Source organism: Semicossyphus pulcher, unplaced genomic scaffold, assembly GCF_022749685.1.
Source record: "Semicossyphus pulcher isolate SPU_LCO1_2020_fin unplaced genomic scaffold, fSemPul1.0.p SCAF_5, whole genome shotgun sequence".
In the NCBI taxonomy this organism is placed as follows: Eukaryota; Metazoa; Chordata; class Actinopteri; order Labriformes; family Labridae; genus Semicossyphus; species Semicossyphus pulcher.
In genome coordinates, this window is record NW_027211726.1 from 32950057 (window position 1) to 32977915 (window position 27859).

Here is a 27859-nt window from a genome sequence, read left to right on the forward strand (position 1 = left end):
ACAATAAGCAGAAGTGTGTTTCTAGAGATTATTAGTGGGATCAGTTGTAGGTGGTAAACATGGAGGTCGCCCTGCTGTCGTCCTTTCAAAGTACAAACTCCATCTTTAATTGTACCTTGGTAAAGAATAACCTTTTATTGTGTAGCTGCAGTCAGCTACTGAAGCTAGCTCGTTGATGGTGATGCTAATGCTACCTTCATAATGTGTTCATTACAGTGTTCAGGCCCTAATTAATCCTGCCTGATGCTTTCATCAACGTGTGTTCCTCACAATAACAACAAGTGTTTAAGCTAATGATAAGGCCTGCTATATTTCTACAGCTACATTTACAGCTGCTGTGTGTCCCTGCTGCTCTGCATGTTTCACACCTGTGTGTGTTCACGTCATCGCAGAATAAAATAAGAGCTCAAACGCTGAATCTCCACAGTCATAAGGCCTCTAGCAAACACTGGTTATAATTATAATACAATAAAATAACACTACTGACGAGGATAACACAGCAGGAAGGATATAATGTCTTTACATCCAGAGGAACAATATAATAACACCGCTGGTGAATCAGCAGGAATAACAGGCTCTTCAATGTCTCACTGTGTTAAAGAAGGATCATCACCATGGCTGTAGCGCCCTCTGGTGGTCGCAGGTAGCTGAGCACTCTTTTGTACACTGCTCTTTTTCAGCCTTCACATCTTCCTCGCTCTTCTCTCCTTCCTCAGCCTCGTGCTAGCTCACCTCTCAGTCAACAATCAATCTGAGGGAAGCTAACGGCTAGCTGAGGCTTCATCTGATTGGTCCAATCTGCACATGCTCAGTGTGAGCGAATGTCTTGTGAACATATAAAGATTTTTATGCATTCAGGAAGTCTTTTGCGCTGTGTTTATGACGCATGTTCACATCCCGATGACGATGAAGAGCAGATTTATGTTGCAGCCGTACTGACTGATCACCTGATCCACTTCAAACCAGGTAAGAGGCAGAATTCATCGTCACTCTCTCATAAACAACACTCAGTATACAGGGGAACACAGGTGTTTTTTCAGTGCTCAGGTTAAACAGTGAGAACAAATAGCAAAAAGAAAAGACATCAAACAAGTTGAGACAGTAAAGAGAAGCAGTCTGAAGCTGAGTAAAGACGTCTCTGCTTTCATTCATGTGAGTAAAATGATGTTAATAGAACAAAGAGTTGGGTCTACATCATCACCATCCCTGCTTTGGTCTGAACTGTTCATGTAAACAATGAAGCACTTTCACTTCAATGTACCAGTGGTGAAAGTAACTCAGTACATTTACTCACTTTCAGGACTTCAGTGCAGTTCAGAGGTCAATATTCAGGAACAGACTGAGCTGCATGGAGGTGTGTCTTTGTGTTCATTGGTCTATTGGCTGCTGTAGCGTCATGTGACTGCTCTCATTTCCTCTGACAGACAGGTTTGTGTGTGAAACCTGAGCTGCTCAGCACTCTGACACATAAAGACAGACTGCTCTCACCTGTCAGAGTCTTTATTCTCATCACATGAACACTTTATTCTCCACATCTCTGACTGTTTTCCTCACACAGGAAGTGAGATTCAAAAAGCTGGATGTTCCACAATAAAAGTGCTTTTGTCTTCATGTTTAATGTCTGAATGTCTTCTGTTGATTGACAGCTGAGGTGTCGACATGACGACGATCTCTGCTGCTTCTGATGACACAAACACTTTTATTTCTCCTCAGAAATCATAAAACATCAAACTTCCTTCAGTCAAATGGAGGCTGTGACCTTTGAATCCTTGTTGCTATGCAGGTTAAAAGAATGTAGTTTTTCCAGTTTTGAGTTTTTACTTTGACCTCCTCGTTGTGACGCAGATCTGTTCTCCGTGTTGAAGCTTTGGTAAGTGACACTTTTCACTGTTTTAAAGACTCTCAGTTTAATTTAAGTGTAAAAAGAGCTGTAAGCTAACAGTTAGCCACCAGGTGTGTTAGCTGCTCTGACTACTGTAGAAGTGCAGACAGCACAATGACTCTCAGTTACCATGCAGGCTATGCTAACCATGCTAACAGGACAGTTAGAGACAGCAGTGAGGGCCTGTCTCTGAGCTCAGTCTGAGCTGATGAAGAAATCAAACAGTGAGATGTTGACCTGCAGCTCTGACACATGAGAGGAGCTGAAACACGAGTGAAACTGAGGGAACGTCATCGATTATTATTAAAGTGTCAAACATACAAATCATGACAGAATCAGTGTGATGTTCAGGAAGTCTTCACAGTCTGTGCTGCAGTAAAAGCTCAAAGTATTATCAGCTACATGGACTTAAAGTATGAGCAGTAAAAGTACACAGTGTGAGTGTGCTGTAACATGTGATATGATGACATCATTGTCAGTGATGCGTTCAGGTGTACCACATGTTTTACTGTGAAGCTCATTGTGAACAGTTTCATATGAAGCTGTAATCATTCTTTATTGATCAATGTGCTGCTTCTGCTCAGAGTGCAGCTCTGCCAGCAGGGGGCGCTCTGCTATGGATCAGTGTGAGGACACAGAGGAGGGAGCCCCTCCCTCTAAAAGCTCTCTGTGTGGGGAACATGAAGCTCTGAGGTGAGATGAGGATCTCTAACTGTCCATGACTCTCCTCCATGTCACAGCTCAGCACTCACATCACTGCACCATCATCACTCACACTCACTGTCACACCTGCTGCTGAACAGGTGAACAACAGCTCACTGTAACTAATCATGTTGTTTGTTTGTATCAGGATGCAGCAGCAGAGACCAGACTCTCCTGGACCCAGCTGTGTGTCCATGAAGAGTGACCGGTCTAATGATCTCCTTATTGACTTTAAAGTTGGACATCCTGCTGATGGAAGGTAAGAATTTATCAAATAAATATGAATATAAAATATTATTCTTTAGATTATTTTATGACCATGTTGCCATTATTTGTAGAACAGCTTTAGAGAGATGGGAAATATTGTGAAGAGAGAGTGGGGATGACATGCAGCAAAGGGCTGAGGTGGAGTTGAACCCTGGGCCGCTGCAGTGAGGACTGTAGCCTCTGCACATGGAGCACACACTCCAGCACCTGAGCTACACCACCGCCCTGCTCACACTCCTCTGAATTCTTGCTCCAGAGTTTTTTTAGTTCAGAATTTTCCCTAAAGTCACAAATATGGTAACCAGTTAGGCAAAGCAAGCCTGTTTTTAAACTGTCTTTTGCACATAAAGTGTGAAAGTGTGATTGTCGTACAGAACTTTGAGTTATTCAGCCTCATAGCTGGCCTGCAGAACGGTATCCCTCTTTGTTTCTGGCCTCCAGGTTGACCTCAACAACTGCTCTGACTACCTTGGTCACACCTGCTGCTGAACAGGTGAACAACAGCTCACTGTAACTAATCATGTTGTTTGTTTGTATCAGGATGCAGCAGCAGAGACCAGACTCTCCTGGACCCAGCTATGTGTCCATGAAGAGTGACGAGTCTATGGGTCGCCTTATTGAATTTAAAGTTGGACATCCTGCTGATGGAAGGTAAGAATCAAAAAGGTAATTTTCTGTCTCTGCTGAGAGAAAGACTCATGTCATGGTCCAGAGCTTCATAGTGTGTTGTATGACTCATTAGTATTTTAGTGGTGACATCACAGTGTTCCAAATAAATATAACCAGATCCGCACACCAGGAAGCTCCCATAAAGGGTTTTATTTAGCACAAAGTGACGTTTCGAGCCAACGTGCTCTTCTTCAGACTTGTTCACCTGTACAACAGTCACCTGTCAAAGAATCCAGTGATTAGGCTCAACATGATGAAACCATGTCAAGTGTGTTTGTGTGTTTGAAACCTCACATCCTGTAACAGAGCAGCAGCTGACTTCAAACATGGAACGTCATGAGCATGGGTCTAAGTAGGGTCCCATTACATCACCACCGTTTGCTTGATCAGCGCTGATCACAACAACGTCACAACAACAGAATCAGTGACAACAGGAGACAATACAAAGAAAATAGACATCTGAAACACCAATAAACAATGATATACAGATATAAACACACACATACATATATACACCAGTTGAGCAGTTCACAGCAGGGTTTGTTGCAGACCTCTTGATCACTTCTGCCTCCCTGGCTGGCCTCCAGAGCAGCCTCATAGCTGGCCTGCAGAACGGTATCCCTCTTTGTTTCTGGCCTCCAGGTTGACCTCAACAACTGCTCTGCCTACCTTGTTATCATCCTTCCCAACATCTAGTCAAGTCAAATGTATTTGTATAGCACATTTAAAACAACGTGAGCTGACCAAGGCCAAGGGAAAGAGGTGGGCTCTGAGCTGTGCTTTGAATGGATTTATTGAGTCTGCACTTCTAATAAGAGGAGGCAATGAGTTCCACAGGTTGGTGCCAACAACAGAAAAGGTGCGGTCACCCCGTAGTTTCCACTTAGCCCGAGGGACGACCAGCAGGGACTGCTCAGAAGATCTGAGCGCTGGTGGTGGTCTACAGGGGGTTAAAAGGTCTGATAGGGAAGACGGAGACAGTCCATGGAGCAACTTAAAAACAAGTAATAACATTTTAAAATTCATTCTAAAACTAACAGGGAGCCAGTGGAGGGAGGCGAGTACGGGGGAGATATGATCACGCTTTTGTGTACATTCAGTCTTTAATGTCCTGGAAGCAGTCGAGCAGCGGTTGTAGAGACTGAGGGCTATGGCATTTAAGCGGGAGGTATATTTAAGTATCGTTCGTGAAACAGTGGAATGAGATGCTATGCTTCTTTATGAGGGGACCCAGAGGGAGCATGTAGAGAGAGAACAGAAGACGTGCCAAAACCGAGCTCGGGGAACCCCACAGGTGAGGGGGGTCAATGAGGAGGCATTTCTCCAGCTCACATTAAAGGTTCTGTTCACCAGATATGACTTGAACAGATTTAGGGCTTGTCCCTGGATCCCAACCCAATCTTCAAAGCCTGGTGATAAGCAGGCTGTGATCGACCGTGTCAAACGCAATGAAAGAATTACAACCTGATGAAGGTCGGTACGACCCAAACGTTGATGATATTAAATAAATATTAATAACAACAAGGAGACAGTGTGCAGGAGTTTCTTCATCTATTGTTTCAAGACTGCACCTCCCTCCGACGCACCTGTATCAATTCAGGTGTGCACAGGTCTTCTTAAGTTATTTTGTTGGTAAACAACCATCAAACGGAAGCTTGGTCTGAAATTTGATAAACGTTAGCATCAAGGTTTGTGGCTGAACCATCGGTGTTTAAAAGAAGGAAAACAACCTGTGGAGAGGCAACAATTTAAGATTGAAAGGATGCTGGAGCCAACAAACGCCTCTTTAAGCAGGTGTGAGGGAATGCAGTCAGATGGGCATGTTGTGGGCTTCAGATGGTTGACTATGTCCCACAGAGAGGGAGGACACACTCGGTCAAACAGGCACGGCTGAAGGAGGGTCATGAGACACCAAAGGAGAAGGTTTGATTTTCTACTGTATAGATATATAATATATATAAGTTACTGAGGAGAAGTCTGGGAAAGTCTTTTCATTTGGAATAATAACAGAGTTTATGGTGCTAAAAAGAACTTTGGGCCTGATGCAGTTTTTTGAAATGAGGTTAGAGACGTTTTCTTTTACTGAGTGTTGGTAGTGATTCAGGGAGTTTCTGAGCGAGTCATAGGAGATTTAGAGTTTGTCTTTTTTCCATTTCCGTTCTGCCTTTCTGCAACTATATCGAAGAGCGCGGGTTCTTTGGTTTAGCCACGGTTGAGGGTTGCACTGAGCTCTCTAGGGGGGTACGCTACGTAGCAGGATTTATGGAGGTAACTTCAGGGTTAACTCCGAGTTTTCAGAACTACGAAGGTGGTTCCCTTCTTACCGGGGTATATCACCATGGTAACTTAGGCTGAACACCTAACCTGCTCCGGAGCACAGGTAAAGGAGTTGAAATAAAGACCAAGAGTAAAAACTGAATCTAAGGTGTGTCCGTGTTTATGAGTCGGCCCAGACACGTTGGATAAGATGAAAAGACTCTGTAAGGTTTAAAAACTCAATTGCAGATCTGTTTGATGAATCGTCCACACGGATATTAAAATCACCAGCTATAATTACTTTGTCATAATTCACACAGTAAAGGACAAAAGATCAGAACGTTCAGGCAGGACACCAGCATTTGGGCGAGGGGGACAGTAAATAATAACACATAAAACTGGCTCTGAGCAGCAAATTAAGAACAAAAGAGTCTCAAAAGACGACACATTTTTAAAAACAATTTGGTGACATTTAAAGGTGTTTTTGAAAATGACAGCAAGTCCTCAACCACGACCACGAGTAGTTCTTTTACAACCAGTACAAAAAATTGCTGGGGGGGGACAGAGTTCTAGCAGCTGGGCCTGATCACCAGGTCTCAACTAGGTCTCAGTAAGACAGAGAGTGGTGTGTTAGTAACACAGTAAAAGATGTAGTGTATGTCAGTTAAAACATGCGCACCCAGGTTGTTGGATCTACAACGCCTAAGCTTGTGGGTTAACCTCCTATCCATTCACCTCAAGGCCTCTGCCCAGCCCCCAGGTGCTCCGATTGAGGGCTCCTGTTCTGCCCTTGTCCATCCTCCAGGCTGTTCATTAGGATCCACAGCTTTATTTCTCCAAGACCACTTGCTCCTCTCGACTCCACACCCTCTCCAACTCACCACATTTGTCTAGCCTATCAGCACGTCTGAAATCCATCCCTTGAGGGGTGGGTTTCTGTACTCCCAACCCTGACAGTTCTTGGTTGCCTTCATTCTGTCCTCTGCATCACTGGCAAAACATGTCTTGGCAGTTTTGAAATAAAACCAATAGTGATCATAATCAGTGGTTTGTTCTCATGCTATCTTTCCATCCTTTAACATTGGACACCCTCCTCCCACTGACCCAGCCCTCATGGTCAGACCCCACAGCTCACTCCCTCTATCAGTCAGCTGTGTCATTAATTGTCCTTAAACTTGATGTTTTCTCCACAGAGTTCAGCAGAGCTCAGAGGTTCACAGTGATCAGTCAGCCCAGCAGCATCAGACAGACCTGGACTCCACATTTAAGGTGTGTACAACACACTGTTTACAATGAACTACATTAACTACAGGCTAAATGCCAAACCATCATTCAGTCTCCATGCTGTTCTGTTTGAGCAGCAGGCCTTCAGACTGACTGATGGATCACATGTTGTGTTCTACCAGTTTATATTCATGTTCAGAGTCTGATTCTGTTCCAGCTGCTGGAGGAGAACATCGTCACATTTGTGAAGAACGAGCTGAAGAGAGTCCAGAGGGTTCTGAGTTCAGATTACCCAGCATGCTTAGAGAGTCAGAGGGAGGAGGAGGAGGTGTTGGATGGTGATGATGAAGATCAGAGGAGCAGCAGAGATGCATTTCTGAAGATCACTCTGCACTTCCTGAGGAGAATAAATCAGGAGGAGCTGGCTGACTGTCTGCAGAGCAGTAAGAGGATTTAATCAGGTTTAACATGATGGAAAGAGGAAATGCAGGTTTACATTTCTAAACTTAGTAAATATGATACACACATCTATATCAGATCAGAGCTTGTTTGTCATCCACTAAATGCTTTAATAAAACTGATGCAGAAGGAAAAACTCTAAAGCCACACTTGAATGTTGAGATTTTCTTCAGGATCCACTCTTTGATATCATTTGTTGTTTGTTTATTCAGGAGCTGCTGCTGCAGAGTGCCGACAGAAACTGAAGTCTAACCTGAAGGAGAAGTTCCAGTGTGTGTTTGAGGGGATCGCTAAAGCAGGAAACCCAACCCTTCTGAATCAGATCTACACAGAGCTCTACATCACAGAGGGAGGGACTGGAGAGGTCAATGATGAACATGAGGTCAGACAGATCGAATCAGCATCCAGGAAACCAGACAGACCAGAAACAACCATCAGACAAGAAGACATCTTTAAAGCCTCACCTGGAAGAGATGGACCAATCAGAACAGTGATGACAAAGGGAGTGGCTGGCATTGGGAAAACAGTCTTAACACAGAAGTTCACTCTGGACTGGGCTGAAGACAAAGCCAACCAGGACATACAGTTCATGTTTCCCTTCACCTTCAGAGAGCTGAATGTGCTGAAAGAGAAGAAGTTCAGCTTGGTGGAACTTGTTCATCACTTCTTCACTGAAACCAAAGAAGCAGGAATCTGCAGCTTTGAAGAGTTCCAGGTTGTGTTCATCTTTGACGGTCTGGATGAGTGTCGACTTCCTCTGGACTTCCACAACAATGAGATCCTGACTGATGTCACAGAGTCCAGCTCAGTGGATGTGCTGCTGACAAACCTTATCAGAGGGAAACTGCTTCCCTCTGCTCGCCTCTGGATAACCACACGACCTGCAGCAGCCAATCAGATCCCTCCTGAGTGTGTTGACGTGGTGACAGAGGTCAGAGGGTTCACTGACCCTCAGAAGGAGGAGTACTTCAGGAAGAGATTCAGAAAGAAGAAGCAGGCCAACAGAATCATGTCCCACATCAAGACATCCCGAAGCCTCCACATCATGTGCCACATCCCAGTCTTCTGCTGGATCACTGCTACAGTTCTGGAGGACGTGTTGAAGACCAGAGAGGGAGGAGAGCTGCCCAAGACCCTGACTGAGATGTACATCCACTTCCTGGTGGTTCAGACCAAACTGAAGAACATCAAGTATGATGGAGGAGCTGAGACAGATCAACACTGGAGTCCAAAGAGCAAGAAGATGATTGAGTCTCTGGGAAAACTGTCTTTTGAGCAGCTGCAGAAAGGAAACCTGATCTTCTATGAGTCAGACCTGACAGAGTGTGGCATCGATATCAGAGCAGCCTCAGTGTACTCAGGAGTGTTCACACAGGTCTTTAAAGAGGAGAGAGGACTGTACCAGGACACGGTGTTCTGCTTCATCCATCTGAGTGTTCAGGAGTTTCTGGCTGCTCTTCATGTCCATCTGAAGTTCATCAACTCCAGGGTCAATCTGCTGTCAGGAGAACAAACAACCTGGTGGTCTAAAGTGTTCAGAGAAAAACCTGAACCAACAGGTTTCTATCAGAGTGCTGTGGACCAGGCCTTACAGAGTCCAAACGGACACTTGGACTTGTTCCTCCGCTTCCTCCTCGGTCTTTCACTAGAAACCAATCAGAGTCTCCTGAGAGGTCTGCTGACACAGACAGGAAGTGGTTCACACACCAAAGAGGAAACAGTCGAGTACATTGGGACAAAGATCAGTGAGAATCTGTCTGCAGAGAAAAGCATCAATCTGTTCCACTGTCTGAATGAACTGAATGATAGTTCTCTAGTGGAGCAGATCCAACAGTCCCTGAGATCAGGACGTCTCTCCACAGAGAAACTGTCTCCTGCTCAGTGGTCAGCTCTGGTCTTCATCTTACTGTCATCAGAAAAAGATCTGGACGTGTTTGACCTGAAGAAGTACTCTGCTTCAGAGGAGGCTCTTCTGAGGCTGCTGCCAGTGGTCAAAGCCTCCAACAAAGCTCTGTACGTGAACACATAATTCTCCATGTTAAATGTAGTTTTACTTTATTCAGAAAAAACAACTATCTCTTGTCATTGTTTCCTTTTATGTACTGTTGATTCCTCTTCAGGCTGAGTGGCTGTAAACTGTCAGAGAGAAGCTGTGAGGCTCTGTCCTCAGTCCTCAGCTCCCAGTCCTCTTCTCTGAGAGAGCTGGACCTGAGTCACAACAACCTGCAGGATTCAGGAGTGACTCTTCTGTCTGCCGGTCTAAAAACTCCACACTGCAGACTGGAAACTCTCAGGTTAGTGTGCAGCTGTGTGAAAATGATAACCCTCTGAGCTCACATGTTCTGTATATTTGCTCAGTTCTCAGCTCTCAGTCCTGTGAGTCTGAATAACCCTGTAATTAAAATGGCTTTAATATCACACTGAAGGGGTCAGCTGACAAAGGATCTTTTCACCAGTATTGTGTTCATGTTCACGGCTCGGTAACTTGACTTGGATATATAAATGCTGGTCTAAGACAGTCTGAGTTATGTTCATCTGGACTCCATCATGTGTGGTCCAAAGAGAAGAATCCCAACGACGACTGTAATAAAGCAGAGATGATGATTGGAACATTTATAAACTTCTAAAGAGCCTTTCCTTCAGACTGAACAGTCCAGTACAGTAGCTGCATCACTGCTGATGACAAAGCAATCTGTGTTGATCTCTGGCTCCTTCTTACCTTCACTCCTCCCCGAGTACTTTGCCCACAGACTTGAAGGTGCTGACCCTCTATCCCACAGCTTCATACTCTGCAAACTGCCCCAATGTTCTCTGGAGGTCACAGAGAAACTAAGTCAGCAGAACGTTATCCACAGCAGAGGCCATCATGACGGACCCTCTCTACCCATGCTTTGTCTTCATATCCTGTTTATGAAAGTCAGAAAATAATCTTTCACAAGGTGACAACCGTATGTGGCGCCGGTGTAGCTCCGCCATTAAGACGCGCCCCATGTATAGAGGCACACTACTCGACGCAGAGGCCCTGGGTTCGACTCCGACCTTCGGCCCTTTGCTGCATGTCCTCCCCGGTCTCTCCTCCATCATTCCCGACTCTATCCACTGTCCTGTCCAATGAAGGCAACTAAAGGTTTAGATTTTTTGACCTGAGCGAGTTGACAGGTAAGGGTGACTTAGTTTCCTCACTGTGATCCAGTAAATTCTCTGGACATAAGTGAACTTACTTTGAATGTGTGTAGCTACATTTGGTTCTGTGAAGAGTCTTGTATTCCCACACGTCAGGTTAAACTTTATCCAAACAATAAGCCATGGATCACTAAGTCCTTGAAAGAAATAACAATGAAGAAACATAACCTCTTTAAAAATAGCAGTGTTGAAGAGAACAGGGAGGTAAAAAGACTGGTTAGGGCAGAGATTCAAAAAGCTCAATTCAGTTATATGGATAAAATTGAGGACAAATTTAAAGGTAATGATCTAAAAAGTTTCTGGAATGGCATGTCAGTCATGACAGGCACACAAAAAGGTAATATGAATATTAAAATGGATGGTTTTAAATCAGACAAGGGGCTAGCTGCTCATTTTAATCGTTTTTATCTCAGGTTTGATACAAAAGATTTTAAAGAACAAGCTGATCAGATAGAATTAGAAACCTCCTCCACTCCACAGCTTGAATTGGGTGTACAAGATGTCAGGAACATACTCCGTAAAACCAAGACCAACAAGAGCCCCGGCCCTGACAATATATCTGGTCATCTTCTCAAACACTGCGCAGATCAATTACCCCCTATTTTTCACCACATATTAAAGTGTTGCTTAGAGCAACAAAAGGTTCCTACTCTGTGGAAGAAGTCCACAATAGTACCAGTGGCTAAGAAAAAGTCCCCTAAGGGCATTAGTGATTTTAGACCTGTGGCCCTGACTTCGCTAGTTATGAAGGTTTTTGAAAAGCTCATCAAGAGAGAGCTAGTTGGAGTTGTGGAGGACTCATTGGATCCTCTACAGTTTGCCTGTAGGAGTAAAAAAGGGGTTGATGATGCTGTTCTTACCCTTCTTCATTTACTTTTTAAACACCTTGAAGGTCCAGGGACACATGCACACCTGTTATTTTTAGATTTATCTTCTGCTTTTAACACAAGTCAGCCCCACATTTTAGCCAACAAACTGCTTAATGATTTGAATCTGTGTCCTGGCATTGTTGGATGGATTTTAGACTTTCTTGTGGCCAGATCCCAGTGTGTCAGGATTAATGGCTCTTTGTCGGACACATTGTTCTCCTCCACTGGTTCGCCACAGGGCTGTGTCCTTTCACCAATCTGGTACATTTTTTACACTGACAGCTGCAGAAGTTCCCAGCCAGGAAGACACATTCTGAAGTTTGCAGATGATACAGTCATAGTGAGCCTGTTACAAGGAAGGGAAATAGCACGTGGCCCAGTGGTGGACGATTTTATAGAGTGGCGTGATAACTCTTTTTTAAAATTAAATGTACGTAAAACTAAAGACGTGCATTGATTTGAGAAGGCAGCCTAATACACCAATTAAAACAGCAATTAAGGGTGAGATGGTTGACCAAGTCCAGTGTTACAAGTCCCTGGGTGTTGTTATCGACAACAAGCTAACATTTAAAGAAAACACAGACGCAGTCTGCAAAAAGCCACAGCAGAGACTGCACTTTCTCCGTAAACTTAACTGGTTTGGGGTGTGCAGCAGACTGATGAATCTGTTCTACTCCTCCACGGTAGAGTCTGTCCTCACCTTTGCCATAATCTCCTGGTTTGGTAACCTGTCATTAGGGGACAGAAACAGGTTACAATGGATCATAAGAGTTGCCAGTAAGATCATTGGCATAAGATTACCTGATCTGTCTTACACCTTCTCCAAGAGAGCAACATCTCAGGCTGGAGACATCTTACAGTGTCCTCGACATCCTCTCCATGGTGAATTTGAGTTCCTGCCCTCCAGCAGGAGATTTGGACTACCAGTGGCAAAGTCCAACAGGATGAGAAATTCTTTTATCACTCAGGCCAAGAAATACTAAATTCAAAAGTGGAACCTGTAGATGAAGTATTTTCCTGTTCACTTCCAGGAACTATTGATGGTCTTCTAATTTTTGTTTTAATGGTGGTGTTAGTGATGGTTTGGAGTTTGACATGTTTCATTTTCACTTGATGTATTCTTAATGAACTCTTATGCATTTTAATGTTCTTTGTAACCGAGTCTATGTGTTTGTGTTTTCTAAATGTTTTTGTCTTACTTGGCTGCAAAACAAATTTCCCCTCGGGGACAATACAGTAAAAGTTGAAGTTGAAGCCAGTGAAGAGATCTGAGGATGGGGGTAATGTGAGACCTGGTGAGGAGTCTTGCAGCAGCATTCTGTGTTGACTGCAGGCGATTAAGCGCAGACTTGCTGAGTGACGAGAGGAGTGTGTGGCAGTCGTCGAGGTGAAACTACAGTTGAAACTAAAGTTCTCAGTTTACTTATATTTCTTAGGTGGACATAACATGATCTGGTTACCTGCTTAACATGGCTGTCAAAAGATGATGATTTATCAACTATTACTCCTAAATGACGTGGGCTAAAGCCAACAGCAGAGGAAAGGGGCCCAATGTTGTGATCCTGTGAGCTGATTGGATGGAAAGAGCTCAAGGCGGTAGGAATAAGAGAGGAGCTAGCATGAAGTGGATGAGAGTTATGATGCATATTGGACCTAATAGTCATTACTTTATCAACACAGAAGGAAAGGAAGGTATTGCAGTCATCAACAGTGAAACATGGTAATGTGGAGAGCGCTGGTGAAACAATGTTTTAAATAGTTATGAAACGTTGGGATTTCTTTTTGATGAAGAAATCAGGTCAGCAAAATAAGCCGTCCAGGCTTCCTGTACTGCTTCTTTAAAAGAACGCCGGAGATCTTTAAGATGTAGGCGATGCACTTCCACAGACGTTCAGACCTGTGACAGTGTGGTCTCAGGCAGCAGACAGCCTCTGTTATCCACTGACAACTGTTGCAGGTAGCCCGAGTCCTAACCTTTAAAGGTGCCTCTTTGTCCAGTAACGTGGAGCAATGACCATTAAAAGACTGCGTTAAAAACTCAACATTGTGAGGATTTATATTAAAATCACAGCAGGAGTGTGCTGAGAACTGGTCGGCTGTATTTCCTGTAATGAGGAGGCTCTTCTGAGGCTGCTGCCAGTGGTCAAAGCCTCCAACAAAGCTCTGTACGTGAACACATCATTCTCCATGTTAAATGTAGTTTTGCTTTATTGAGAAAAAACAACTATCTCTTGTCATTGTTTCCTTTTATGTGCTGTTGATTCCTCTTCAGGCTGAGTGGCTGTAAACTGTCAAAGAGAAGCTGTGGGGCTCTGTCCTCAGTCCTCAGCTCCCAGTCCTCTTCTCTGAGAGAGCTGGACCTGAGTCACAACAACCTGCCGGATTCAGGAGTTAAGCTGCTTTCTGCTGGGCCAAACCGTACACTGGAAACTCTCAGGTCAGGATTAAACAGATTTAACAAGTTTATCCAAAAAGATTTCATTGACTTTCTATATTTGATTTGTAATTAACTGAGTGAAGATCCTTTCCAGGCTGAGTGGCTGTAACCTGTCAGAGAGAAGCTGTGAGGCTCTGTCCTCAGTCCTCAGCTCCCAGTCCTCTTCTCTGAGAGAGCTGGACCTGAGTAACAACAACCTGCAGGATCCAGGAGTGACTCTTCTGTCTGCCGGTCTAAAAACTCCACACTGCAGACTGGAAACTCTCAGGTTAGTGTGCAGCTGTGTGAAAATGATAACCCTCTGAGCTCACATGTTCTGTATATTTGCTCAGTTCTCAGCTCTCAGTCCTGTGAGTCTGAATAACCCTGTAATTAAAATGGCTTTAATATCACACTGAAGGGGTCAGCTGACAAAGGATCTTGTCACCAGTATTGTGTTCATGTTCACGGCTCAGTAACTTGACTTGGATATATAAATGCTGGTCTAAGACAGTCTGAGTTATGTTCATCTGGACTCCATCATGTGTGGTCCAAAGAGAAGAATCCCAACGACGACTGTAATAAAGCAGAGATGATGATTGGAACATTTATAAACTTCTAAAGAGCCTTTCCTTCAGACTGAACAGTCCAGTACAGTAGCTGCATCACTGCTGATGACAAAGCAATCTGTGTTGATCTCTGGCTCCTTCTTACCTTCACTCCTCCCCGAGTACTTTGCCCACAGACTTGAAGGTGCTGACCCTCTATCCCACAGCTTCATACTCTGCAAACTGCCCCAATGTTCTCTGGAGGTCACAGAGAAACTAAGTCAGCAGAACGTTATCCACAGCAGAGGCCATCATGACGGACCCTCTCTACCCATGCTTTGTCTTCATATCCTGTTTATGAAAGTCAGAAAATAATCTTTTACAAGGTGACAACCGTATGTGGCGCCGGTGTAGCTCAGCCATTAAGACGCGCCCCATGTATAGAGGCACACTACTCGACGCAGAGGCCCTGGGTTCGACTCCGACCTTCGGCCCTTTGCTTCATGTCCTCCCCGGTCTCTCTTCTATCATTCCCAAATTTATCCACTGTCCTGTCCAATGAAGGCAACTAAAGGTTAAGATTTTTTGACCTGAGCCAGTTGACAGGTAAGGGTGACCTTAGTTTCCTCACCGTGTCGGGCTCTGTAAGTGAGGGTGAGAATTTTGAACTTGATCCTTTACACAACGGGGAGCCAGTGAAGAGATCTGAGGATGGGGGTAATGTGAGACCTGGTGAGGAGTCTTGCAGCAGCATTCTGTGTTGACTGCAGGCGATTAAGCGCAGACTTGCTGAGTGACGAGAGGAGTGTGTGGCAGTCGTCGAGGTGAAACTACAGTTGAAACTAAAGTTCTCAGTTTACTTATATTTCTTAGGTGGACATAACATGATCTGGTTACCTGCTTAACATGGCTGTCAAAAGATGATGATTTATCAACTATTACTCCTAAATGACGTGGGCTAAAGCCAACAGCAGAGGAAAGGGGCCCAATGTTGTGATCCTGTGAGCTGATTGGATGGAAAGAGCTCAAGACGGTAGGAATAAGAGAGGAGCTAGCATGAAGTGGATGAGAGTTATGATGCATATTGGACCTAATAGTCATTACTTTATCAACACAGAAGGAAAGGAAGGTATTGCAGTCATCAACAGTGAAACATGGTAATGTGGAGAGCGCTGGTGAAACAATGTTTTAAATAGTTATGAAACGTTGGGATTTCTTTTTGATGAAGAAATCAGGTCAGCAAAATAAGCCGTCCAGGCTTCCTGTACTGCTTCTTTAAAAGAACGCCGGAGATCTTTAAGATGTAGGCGATGCACTTCCACAGACGTTCAGACCTGTGACAGTGTGGTCTCAGGCAGCAGACAGCCTCTGTTATCCACTGACAACTGTTGCAGGTAGCCCGAGTCCTAACCTTTAAAGGTGCCTCTTTGTCCAGTAACATGGAGCAATGACCATTAAAAGACTGCGTTAAAAACTCAACATTGTGAGGATTTATATTAAAATCACAGCAGGAGTGTGCTGAGAACTGGTCGGCTGTATTTCCTGTCATGATGCCGGCATGCAATGTTCTTTTAGGACAGGAAAGGTCATCAATTACACAGAGATCAAAGGAAATACATGAATGATCACTGATCAGTTGGTCTTCACAGCAGATATCATTAATATCTAGTCCCAGAGATGAAGGTCCCAGGTGTGACCCCTCCTGTGAGTGGGGCTTTAAACATGTTGCTTGAAGTTCAAAGATTCAGTGATATTAAGAAATTCAGTGGCTCCACAGTTTGTGACATCATCAATGTGCAGGTTAAAATCAGCAGCTAAAAGTGCTCTGTCCAGCTTCATGAGAGAAGTCAGAAAGTGAACTCAGGTAAAAAGTGAGCAGCTGGACCAGGAGGTCGATCAATGAGAACACCACAGTGAGACCTCCACCGCGGCCTGAGCGACGTGGAGTCCCAATAACTGAACAGTCCATGGGGCACAGTTCATTTAAATGAACACATTCTTTTTGTCAGGTTTCAGTGTAGAAGAGAAGAGACAGACTGTCCCTTAAAATAAGTCATTTAATATGTGAGCCTTGTTACCCACAGATCTGCATTAATCAGACACATTTTAATAGAGGAACGGGGCCTTCGGGGGGGCATGCAGGTTAAAGGATCACTCGCCCACCAGGGTGATGCTGACTATGACGAGGGCGTGAGTGCTGCTTAGTGATCCTGACTGGGATGAGCATGATTACAGGAGTGAAGGCAGAGATACAAGTTACAGAGTTAGTAGTGACCCCTCCTAGCCAAGAGGGGGAGCTGATGGGGTGTGTGCGTGTGTGTGTGTGTGTGCGTGTGTGTGTGTGTGTGTGTGTGTGTGTGCGTGTAGTCTGTCAGGCTGTCTGATCACACAGGAAGGCTGTGCCTCTCTGGCCTTGGCTCTGAGCTCCTCCCACCTGAGAGAGCTGGACCTGAGCTACAATCATCCAGGAGAACCAGGAGAGAAGCTGCTGTCTGCTGGACTGGAGGATCCACACTGCAGACTGGAGACACTGAGGTACAGGCAGACAGGCAGACAGACAGACAGACAGACAGACAGACATGTTTTGTCCCTCAGCTTGTTTCCATCTGTATAAATGATTTGGATCTTAAAGAAGAAATCTAATGTAGGTGTACATTTGAAGAATTGAATTGTGGGTATTTTGTTGTCTGCAGACGATGTTGCTCTACTGGCTGAATCAGAAGATGATTGACAACATTTGTTAAAGACCTGCTGTTACAGGTGGAGGTTGTTGATTCATCAGAATAAAACACAGATAATTCACTTCAGAACAAAGGGTGTTCCAAGCAGGAGGAAAATGTTGACTCTTGGGACGGTTACATTGGAATACACACCTGAATATAAATATCTGGGATCTTCTCTTGATGAGTTTAGGACTCATGAAGCTGGAGTTAAATGATTGGCTGGTTGGGCTGGCAGAGCACTGGGGTCTGTTGTTACCAAGCTGCAGATATGTAAAGATGTTGGGTGTTCCACTTCCTCTCAGCTCTATGCTGCATGTGTTTCCCCCACACTGAATGATGCCTCAGGGATATGGGGATTCAAAGACAGTAAAACTTCAGACGTTATACTAAACAGAGCTGAACGCTGTTTTTGAGGCGTTCATAAATGTGCTCCTACTTTGGCTGCTCAGGGCGACGTGTTGGTTTCCTGGATCTATACAGAGAAAATGTGAAATGATACGACTGTGGAATCGTTTACTGAACATGTCAGAACATCGGATCAATAGGAAGGTTTTTCTGTGGACTCAAATGTACAAGTCTCCATGGGCTGCAGAGCTTCATGCTGTTTGTGAGGAAGCTGGCTTACAGTATATATACAGGAATCATTTATCATGCAGCCTGAACACAAGTAGAAAAAGTGATTTGCTAGATTAGAATAAAAATGGTTCAATGATATCTTGTTAAAACCTAAATTAGGAACATATATCCAAATCAAGCACAGTTATGGTGCTGAAGCTTACGTTACAGCAAACTGAACCAGGAGTCAGAGGTGTTTAGGTGCACAGGTGAGAACAGGAATCCTTCCTCTGGCTCTTGAAGTGGGCACATTTAAACACATCCAGGAGGAACACAGGCTGTGTGAGCTTTGTGAGAATGAATCACATTTTCTTTTGTATTGTCCTTTTTATGATGAGATCAGAGCATCCTTGATGAATGAAATGTATGCTGAAAATCCTCAAATGTTTTGGTGCTCTGACGACGACAGGATGGAACGTTTGTTTGGCTTTAATGTTTATAAGTCGGCCATTTTTGTTTGTAGATCCTGGAAGAAACGTCAGGATGGTTTATTTCTTTAATATTATTTCTGTTACGTGTCGACTTCTGGTTTCTGCTGTCTCTCTGCCTTTTTATGGGCCGGACATGTTGTTTATGTCTGACAGTAATAACACAATCAGTCACACACAGACAGACAGACAGAAGCTGTCTCTCTGTCTCTAACTGGTGACCTTGCTGTCTGATGGAGGATGTGAGTGAAGCTGTATGAAGTCGATTCTGATCTGGTTTCTTCCTCCAGGTTGGACCATGGTGGACGGCACAGACTGAAACCTGATGAGAGGAAGTGTGAGTGTGTTTGAACTTTGATTCATGAGAACACAGCTGCTCATGTTGGGCTCCACTTTTTGTAATTGTCTTGACTGAAGATGAATTTCAATCAGGATTGACTTTCTGTTTTTGTCAGTGTGGCTGTAAAGATGTACGAAGTGAACAAAGTGAACAGCAGGATCCAATCAAAAGAATCAATACATTTGATGATCAGTGAAGAGAAGATTCACTGTGTTTCTTCCAGCTCTGATCTTTCTGCTTCATGTGACCTCTGACCTAATAACAGTTTGAGACAGCAGATGGTTCACAGCTTCTTTGTGCTGCACTTTTATTACTGACACTTGATTGTGCTCTTATCCTGGGCTCCACACATCCTGACTGCCATGTTCACTAACTGTTCATTTCATTACAGCTGCAGTGTTGAGTTTCAGTGCTGCCAAATATTCACAGTTAAACATGAAATCTAAGTTTGACTGACTTTCAGAAACTGTCAGTAAAGTTGTTTTTGAATGAACAGATGATAACCTGCAGCTGTGTTGTGTCTCCTTCTCTCCATCAGACGCCTGTGAGCTGGAAGTGGACACAAACACAGTGAGCAGAAAACTCAAACTGTCTGACAACAACAGGAAGGTGACACGTGTGAGGGAGGAGGATCAGTCATATCCTGATCATCCAGACAGATTTGATTATTGGCCTCAGCTGCTGTGTAGGACTGGTCTGACTGGTCGCTGTTACTGGGAGGTCGAGTGGGGAGGAAGTGTTCATGTATCAGTGAGTTACAGAGGAATCAGTAGGAGAGGAGGCAGTGAAGAATGTTTGTTTGGAAGAAATGATCAGTCCTGGAGTCTGAGCTGCTCTGATGAAGGTTACTCTGTCTGGCACAATAAGAGAAGCACAAAGACCTCCTCCTCCTCCTCCTCCTCTGGTAGAGTAGCAGTGTATGTGGACTGTCCTGCTGGCACTCTGTCCTTCTACAGAGTCTCCTCTGACACACTGATCCACCTCCACACCTTCAGCACCACCTTCACTGAACCTCTTTATCCTGGGTTCAGGTTGTGGTCAGTAGGTTCCTCGTTGTCTCTGTGTTCTCTGTAGGTCAGAGAAACTCTGCTGACTGAACATCACTGACTCTGTTCACTGACTCAAACTCTTTCATGAGTCTGATTTCATCACTTTGATTTGAATCATTTTATCAGGTTAAAAACTCAAAGATATTTACTTGTAAAAAAGAACTCATGATTTTGATTCATTTGTGTTTCTGTTCTATTTTGAACGATGTCGTCGTTTATTTGAATAAAATCTTGACCTTTGATCCTGAAGGAAATCATTTCATCTCGTCTGTCATCACTTTGAACACATGTGACGTTTGTCTTGTAACAGGTGACCCTTTGTGTGAGACCACATGGACAGAGATGTTGGAACACTTTCATAAAGCTCACATTCACCATATTAACACAGCGGCCATTTTCTTCTGACGTTAAGTTCAGGGTGAGAGGCTCAGATACTGTTAGCATGTTGTGCTGCTGCACATGCATGTAGCCTGGTCCAGTTCATAAGAAACATTAGTAGCTCAAGAAAACCTGCAGACCTCTACTCACAGCTGACACACACTAATAACAGACATGATTATGACAGCAGACGTGCCTTTATGGGGCGCTTCACGTTACCTCTGCCTGAATCTAATGCTTCAAAGAGGACTGTCACGTATAGGGCCATGTTGACCTGAATAAACACTCATAAGATCAGTTTTAAAAAGAGATTAAGAAACACAATTATTCTAAAAGAAATCAGTTCAGCCTCAATGTGACATTTTGTATGTGAACGTGGATAAAACTCAGACTAATTTACATCAACTGAAGCTAAAATAACCATCTACTGTTGTGGTGACACGATGAATGTGAAAGAGTTTCTCTTCTGTTTTACTTGTGTTTTATTTCTGGTGCTTTGTTTCTCATGTCGAAGGTCGTCTGTTGTGTCATCTTGAATGTTTTGTCTTGTTTTCTTTTGTATGGACCGCAGGGAGAACTGTTGTTACTGCGCGTCCATGTTTGCTCGTGACAGCAACAGGCGTTGTTCACCGCCAATCAGACCGTGAAGAGGAGCTGCGTGAAGATACATGTTGGATAGAATGAGACCGGAAGACTCATCAGCACAACTTCAAAATAAAAGTGTTCAACAAGTCAGGAAGCCACAGAGTGCATTTAGGTCAGGACTAAATAGATTAGGCTGTATATGGAATTAAACTGTGACTAACAACTGGATTAAAGAGTTTAGAAAGAGTCCTTAAGTAGAATATCTGACACCAGAGAAGATCAAAGGTGGGAATATGCTCACCTAAATGTTTTGCGCCCACTTGAGCTCCTTCTAGAAATATAGTTTTCAAACCCTGAGCACAAAAACCAGAATAAATTGACCCACAACAACTTGTTTTTAATCTCAGGGGATACCTCTGATCATAAAGCCTTTAGTGACAATGAAGAAGATTTTTAAAGCACAGCTCAAAAATAGCAGCAGACAGATATTATATTGGAAAGGTAGATATAACTTAGAACAAATGACATTTTATTTGTGCATCAATTTAGTTTTGATGAGTTTTTATAAAGAGGTCTAATTTAAGGATCATATAGTTTCACTTTTTAACAGTCATATTGAAACGCTCTTTACCACAGAGGGAGTTATAGAGATAGAGCTTGCAGTGTGTTCCTCATGATGGATCACATGATGGGCTACATGCAATTTAGCATTCAGCTCCTTTAATCAGGTATGAATCCTAGTATGAAGTCCCATTTAGAGCACAGGTAATCCTTACAAGTCAGTATCTGGATCAGGTTGATCCAAACCAGTTTTCTTTGAACAACCGGGATAAAAGTAAGATGGATTACCTGATCCATGATGATGAAAAGAGGATTTCCAAATGAAATGAAACCTTTTGAACAACCTGGGAGCGGATTGGAGGAGAAGAGTCGCAGTTATGTGACACTCAAGCAAACTTTTGCCTCAACTTTGTGTCTCTTTAGATTTGACATGAGATTTTTATATTTCTGCTGTTTGCCAGAAAATTTAATGTCAGAATCAACACAATTATAATGTAAGGTGCAGCTCTGTTTCCACTGAACTCTTGTGCACAGGTCCACCTGAGTGTGTGTGTGTGTGTGTGTGTGTGTATGTGTGTGTGTGTGTGTGTGTGTGTGTGTGTGTGTGTGTGTGTGTGTGTGTGTTTGTGTTGCAGCTGACTTGTGGGCAGCGTTAGGCGGGAGGACAGAGTACCAGACCTCAGAGAGACTGGAGAGTCAGACCCTGACTCACCCTCCTCGTCTGTTTGGATGCTCCAACAAGACGGGCAGGTTCATCGTAAGTATCTGGTCCAGATGATTAAAACCTCCTCAGTAACAAGAATCATTTTCAACACATTCCTTCAAACACTTCAGTAAGCTGTTATCTTCCTCATGAGGCTGAATGAGTCCTCTTCAGTGCATTCACTGCTTTGTGTTGCAGCAGTCACTTTAGTAACCCGTGTTCTCTTGTTGTGCAGATCGAGGAGGTTCCAGGAGAGTTCACTCAGGACGACCTGGCTGAAGACGACGTGATGCTGCTGGATGTTTGGGATCAGGTACACTGCAGCTTCATCAGGTGTTAGATCATCTCTCTGATGTCACTCTAATAAACACAATCCTCTGTTTCAGGTGTTTGTCTGGATCGGAAAGGACGCCAACGAGGTGGAGAGGACTCAATCTGTCCAATCTGGTGAGCTCTCTATTTGACTCATGTCCACAGGTGTACTCTGTTTGCAGTGTTGCTGTTTTAGTCCCTGTTGAAGCCAGGGATTGTTGTGTGAATTTGAAATACAGAATTTGCTCCAGGCAGAGAAACCCTGCGAATAAATAGAACACATTTTGAATATGGATCATAAAAACTAACCCACTTAACAAGAACAGAACAAGTCCACAGGAACCAAACAATAATGCTGATAATTAGACTTCCGGGAAGATGGCGGAGTGAGCGGTGGAACTTTTTGCAGGCTCTGATACCCGACTTTAAAAGACCTTTAAAACAAAAATCGACAGTTAAGCGATAACAGAAAAGTTATTATCTCCAACGTTGTCTTTACAACACACACAAATGATCTTTTTTTTTCTTCCAAAGTTCCCTCGCTTTACGCGGACAAAGTACGAGTGTCATGAGTTATTCTAGTTGAGTTGAGTGTCAGATTTGTGTTTCGGTGATCAGATGTTGTTTCCTGTTTTGCTCTGTCACTTTGTCTCCTGTTGTCATTAGTTCTTGTTTTTTAGTTTAGTATTTCATTGAATCTGTGTTCGTGTCATTTAGTCTTGTTTAGTTCTGTTTTTCATTTGTGTTTCATTGGTTAGATCATTTCCTGTTTTACTTTGTCACCTTGTCTCTCGTGTTGATCCACTTCCTGCCTGTGTGTGTTTCCCGCCTGTTTGATTATGTGCCCTGCCATTATTGTTTTCACCTGCCCCTTGATTGTCTCACCTGTGTCTGATTAGCCTCACCTCCTAAGCTTATTTAGTCTCTGTGCTCCCGTCTCTTTGTCAGTGCGTCGTTTGTCATATGCCGTGCTTCTACGTGATACCTGTGGTGAATCCCTCTTTAACCCTCCGATTTCGTCTTAATTCCCATCCTAATTGGTTGTTAAGGACAAAAATGTCCACCTCCCATAAAACTACATAAAAAATACAGATTAATATATTTTTCTACTTTTTTCTGCATAAATCTCTCAAACAACTTCAGTCCTTCTCAAAACTAAACATTCAATAATTTTGAGAAGTTTTTAACCCTTTAAATGCCTGTTTGATTACTCGATATCACTGTTATTATTTATGAAAAAAAGCAAACAAATTAGCTATTTTCCATATAACAAATGTTGGGTGGCTGGGGCATTTTTTTTATCAGTCTTGGATATGTCAAGGATTAACCAAAATATTGACTTTGATGCATTATTAGTTTTTGTGTAGCATCAGATTTAAAATTTACTACCCTATTTAGACGTTATGGACAAAAATGTCCACTTACAAGAACTGCTGTAAAAATAGTACAGATTAATATTTTTTTTCTGCTTTTTGGGTTAAATCTTTTGATCAACTTCAGTCCTGATCAAAACTATCAAATACTGAATAATTATCAGGATTTTAACCCTGTAAATGCCAGTTTGAAAACATGAAAATCATATTTCTTGTGAAATAACACACAAAAAATGAGCTATTTTCCATATAACAAATGTTGGGTGGCTGGGGCATTTTTGTTTAATCAGTCTTGGATATGTAAAGGATTAACCAAAATATTGACTTTGATGCATTATTAGTTTTTGTGTAGCATCAGATTTAAAATTTACTACCCTATTTAAAAGTTAAGGACAAAAATGTCCCATTAACTCCCATTCAAACCACATTTTTTTATCTCACAGCCATTACTGATTATAATCATGCATTCTGTAATGTTAGGGTTTCATTTTTGAGAAAAATAGTAAAATCTGTCATTTTTACTGTTCACCTCTAAAATCAGCCATTTACTCATTATAGGCCTATGCATACAATTCTTGTTATTTCTTGGTGATAAATCATATGTAAAATACTGCAGTAATACTATTTCCACTTTTTTTCCACGTTTCCAATGAAATCATTTTTAAATCAGCATCAGATCTTTCAATTCTTATTTATTTTACATATTTGAACATTCAAATTGAACATTCAAAACAGACAATATGTTACAAAAAATAAAATGGATGTACAAATGATGAAAATAAACTGTGTGTGTGCGTGTGTGCAGAAAAAACATGGATGTGCAAATTATGTAAACAAACTATATACATTTTAACTTTTAGAACAATTTATAGAACAAAAAGTGTGTGTGTGTGCGTGTGTGTGTGTGCGTGTGTGTGTGTCTGTGTGCGCGTGTGTGTGGAGGCAAGATTAGTCCTCCCAGCAGAACTTGCAGCATGAGACTGTGTGCTCTTTGCACACAAAGTTGTCACACCTGATGCAACAGGTGTAGACTTTTTTTTTTTTTCCTGTGCAAATTGAGCACAGCCCCCTCTTTTTGGAGCTGCTGGAGCTGCTGGAGCTGCTGGAGCTGCTGACGGTGCTGTCGGTGTCAGGGGCCTCTCTGGGAGCAGCTGCTGTGGCCTGTGCCTCCTGCACCAGAGCAGCAGCAGGCAGTGTGCGGGGGAGGCAAACTCTCCTCGCCATTTGCGGAGCAACCAGGCTTTTCCCCAACGCCTCCAAGAAGAGCCTCCTCTTGTGGCTCTTTCTACTCTCCCAGGAGGGATCCACGGCCGTGAACAGGACGAAGGCGTTGAAAGCTGACACATCAACCACATTGAAAAAGAGGACCTGTGGCCACCGACTGGTCTTTCTTCGGCAGCTATAGGTGCCAACAACCTACAAAGGACCAAAATAACAAGAAAAAAAATTAATTAAAAAAATAATAAAAAGTTTGGAATAGATGCACGCAGTAATAAATGTGTAAAATGCTCTTACCTTGTCTAGGTTGTCAACTGCTCCCTTGCAGTGATTATAATCTGTGATGATCACAGGTTTTTTCTTCTCGTCATCGTTGACAGCTGCGTCACGATGCTTGCTGCTTAGGAGAAGGACATTTCTCCTCCGTTTGGGAACATAGCTCACTGCAGTCGTCGTTGTGGTGAATGCAAATGTCGAGGAGAGGACAGGTCTCCCTCTCAGCTGCAGTAGTTTGGGTGGAAGCTCAGGCTTGTTCTTCCTGATGGTGCCAACCAGGGCCACTTTCCTTTTCAACAGTTCCTGCACCAGTGAATATGTAGTAAAAAAATTGTCACAGGTGACTGTGACCCCGGGGAGATTTTCGGTCATCTCCAGGACAACTCTTTTACCCTGGCCGACCTCCGCAGCGGCACCAGCAGCTTTCCCTGTGTATAGTTGGCACTTCCAAGCATATGAAGTGGCAACATCAGCAGTCACCCAAATCTTTAGGCCATATTTTGCCGGCTTGCTTGGCATGTACTGCCTAAACCTGCATCTGCCTTTGAATGGGACAAGTTGCTCGTCGACACACACATCTCTCCCAGGGTTGAACAGCATGGGGAGGCGATGTGTCCACATCTCCCAGATGGCACGGATGGGGGCAAGTTTGTCTTCCCTCAGACGGGCAGGTCGGTTAAGCTTGTCATCAAACCGGAGCACTGAGTTGATAAGCTTGAACTTACTGTGGCTCATGGTGGCCCGGAAGATTGCACGACCATGGTGGCAATCCCACATGCTGGCAGTGGATTCCCCCTTAGACTTGAACACCCCAGCCAGAATCAGGACACCAATATAGGCCCTCACCTCTGTACTGTCAACATCAATCCAGTTCTGAGCTGTGCGTTGTCCATTGAGGTTTGTCATGCTGACAATTGTGTTGATGACCTCTGCAGTAAAAAATAATTCAAAAGAAGATTCCAGGCTGGAAATCCTGCTGACTGCGTACCGTGTCGGTCCAGGAATTAAACCTCCAGCAGCTGGCACATAGTGGGTGGTCTCCTCATTAGTCGGCAGCCAGATTTGACCACTTTTCGAGGTCCACTCAGATGCAGAATTCTCCTCTTCACTCTCAGTGGAAAGGTCAGGAGAAGAAGAAGAGGAAGCACCATCTGACTCCACCACAAAATCCACGTCAGACTGTCCTGACGTGTCAGATGTAGATAACTCGCTCTCCTGCATCTCGCCTGGAGATACAGGCCGCATAATTCGATCCAGAGCCTCGCTCACTGAGAAGTGCCTCTTCATCCTGCTCCTTCGTTGTCCAGTAATGAAATGAGCACAGATGCGAGCTACACCCAGTTTGTAACAGGTGCAGAAATTCACTGGACCATTGTTTTTGTTTTCTCCACAGTGACCTCTTTGAAGTGTAAGAGAAGGGGGCCCATGTTTTTATTTACTTGAAAGAGAGCATGTATGACTGTGTATGACAAGTTCTACAATAAGGTCAAATTAAGGTCAATCTGTCTACTTCAAAGACACATGCAACAGCACACACACACATACACATACACACACACACACACACACACACACACACACAAACCACACACGTTCTCTATAGGCCTATAATGAGTAAATGGCTGATTTTAGAGGTGAACAGTAAAAATGACAGATTTTACTATTTTTCTCAAAAATGAAACCCTAACATTACAGAATGCATGATTATAATCAGTAATGGCTTTGAGATAAAAAAATGTGGTTTGAATGGGAGTTAATGGGACATTTTTGTCCTTAACTTTTAAATAGGGTAGTAAATTTTAAATCTGATGCTACACAAAAACTAATAATGCATCAAAGTCAATATTTTGGTTAATCCTTTACATATCCAAGACTGATTAAACAAAAATGCCCCAGCCACCCAACATTTGTTATATGGAAAATAGCTCATTTTTTGTGTGTTATTTCACAAGAAATATGATTTTCATTTTTCAAACTAGCATTTAAAGGGTTAAAATCCTGATAATTATTCAGTATTTGATAGTTTTGATCAGGACTGAAGTTGATCAAAAGATTTAACCCAAAAAGCAGAAAAAAAATATTAATCTGTACTATTTTTACAGCAGTTCTTGTAAGTGGACATTTTTGTCCATAACGTCTAAATAGGGTAGTAAATTTTAAATCTGATGCTACACAAAAACTAATAATGCATCAAAGTCAATATTTTGGTTAATCCTTGACATATCCAAGACTGATAAAAAAAAATGCCCCAGCCACCCAACATTTGTTATATGGAAAATAGCTCATTTTTTGTGTGTTTTTTCACAAGAAATATGATTTTCATGTTTTCAAACTGGCATTTACAGGGTTAAAATCCTGATAATTATTCAGTATTTGATAGTTTTGATCAGGACTGAAGTTGATCAAAAGATTTAACCCAAAAAGCGGAAAAAAAATATTAATCTGTACTATTTTTATAGCAGTTCTTGTAAGTGGACATTTTTGTCCATAACGTCTAAATAGGGTAGTAAATTCATATCACAGTGTTCTATTGGTCTATAGAAAAATGTATATTTGAATTCCAAAATTCCATACTTCCAAAATGTTGTTACAAAAAAATTGTGCCATATGCATTAACACAGGCAAAATGGTGGCCAGACGACAAAAAAAAACTTGCAAAAAATGGACAATAATGTCCTTAGAGCCTCAGAGGGTTAAGTCTCCTGTGTTTTCCTTTTCCCAGTTTGGATTATTGGTTGGACCTCTTTGTTGGATTTATGTTACCGGGACTCTCTATAAGTCAGCTTTTGTTTGTTGCCTTTTTTGTTTCCATAAATATCAAGT

General features: G+C 42.9%; 2 protein-coding genes and 1 pseudogene across 2 annotated transcripts; 2 read left to right on the forward strand and 1 right to left on the reverse strand.

The window, feature by feature from the left end:
* Positions 1–2733: 2733 nt before the first annotated feature.
* On the forward strand, positions 2734–19765 carry LOC138609479 (NLR family CARD domain-containing protein 3-like; annotated as a pseudogene).
* A 2017-nt stretch (positions 19766–21782) lies between these two features.
* LOC138609481 (scinderin-like) lies at positions 21783–22321 on the forward strand (the record flags this gene model as incomplete). Its single annotated transcript, XM_069682113.1, has 3 exons — positions 21783–21911; positions 22093–22170; positions 22244–22321. Coding segments are annotated over 3 exons (285 nt in total), but the record flags the coding sequence as incomplete, so codon positions are not given.
* Positions 22322–24490: 2169 nt separating this feature from the next.
* LOC138609482 (piggyBac transposable element-derived protein 4-like) lies at positions 24491–26323 on the reverse strand. The gene is made up of 2 exons (XM_069682114.1): positions 25058–26323; positions 24491–24958 (listed from the first exon to the last, which is right to left on the reverse strand). Exons 1-2 carry the CDS (start codon positions 26321–26323, stop codon positions 24491–24493), a joined length of 1734 nt encoding a protein of 577 aa, XP_069538215.1.
* Between the last annotated feature and the right edge of the window lie 1536 nt (positions 26324–27859).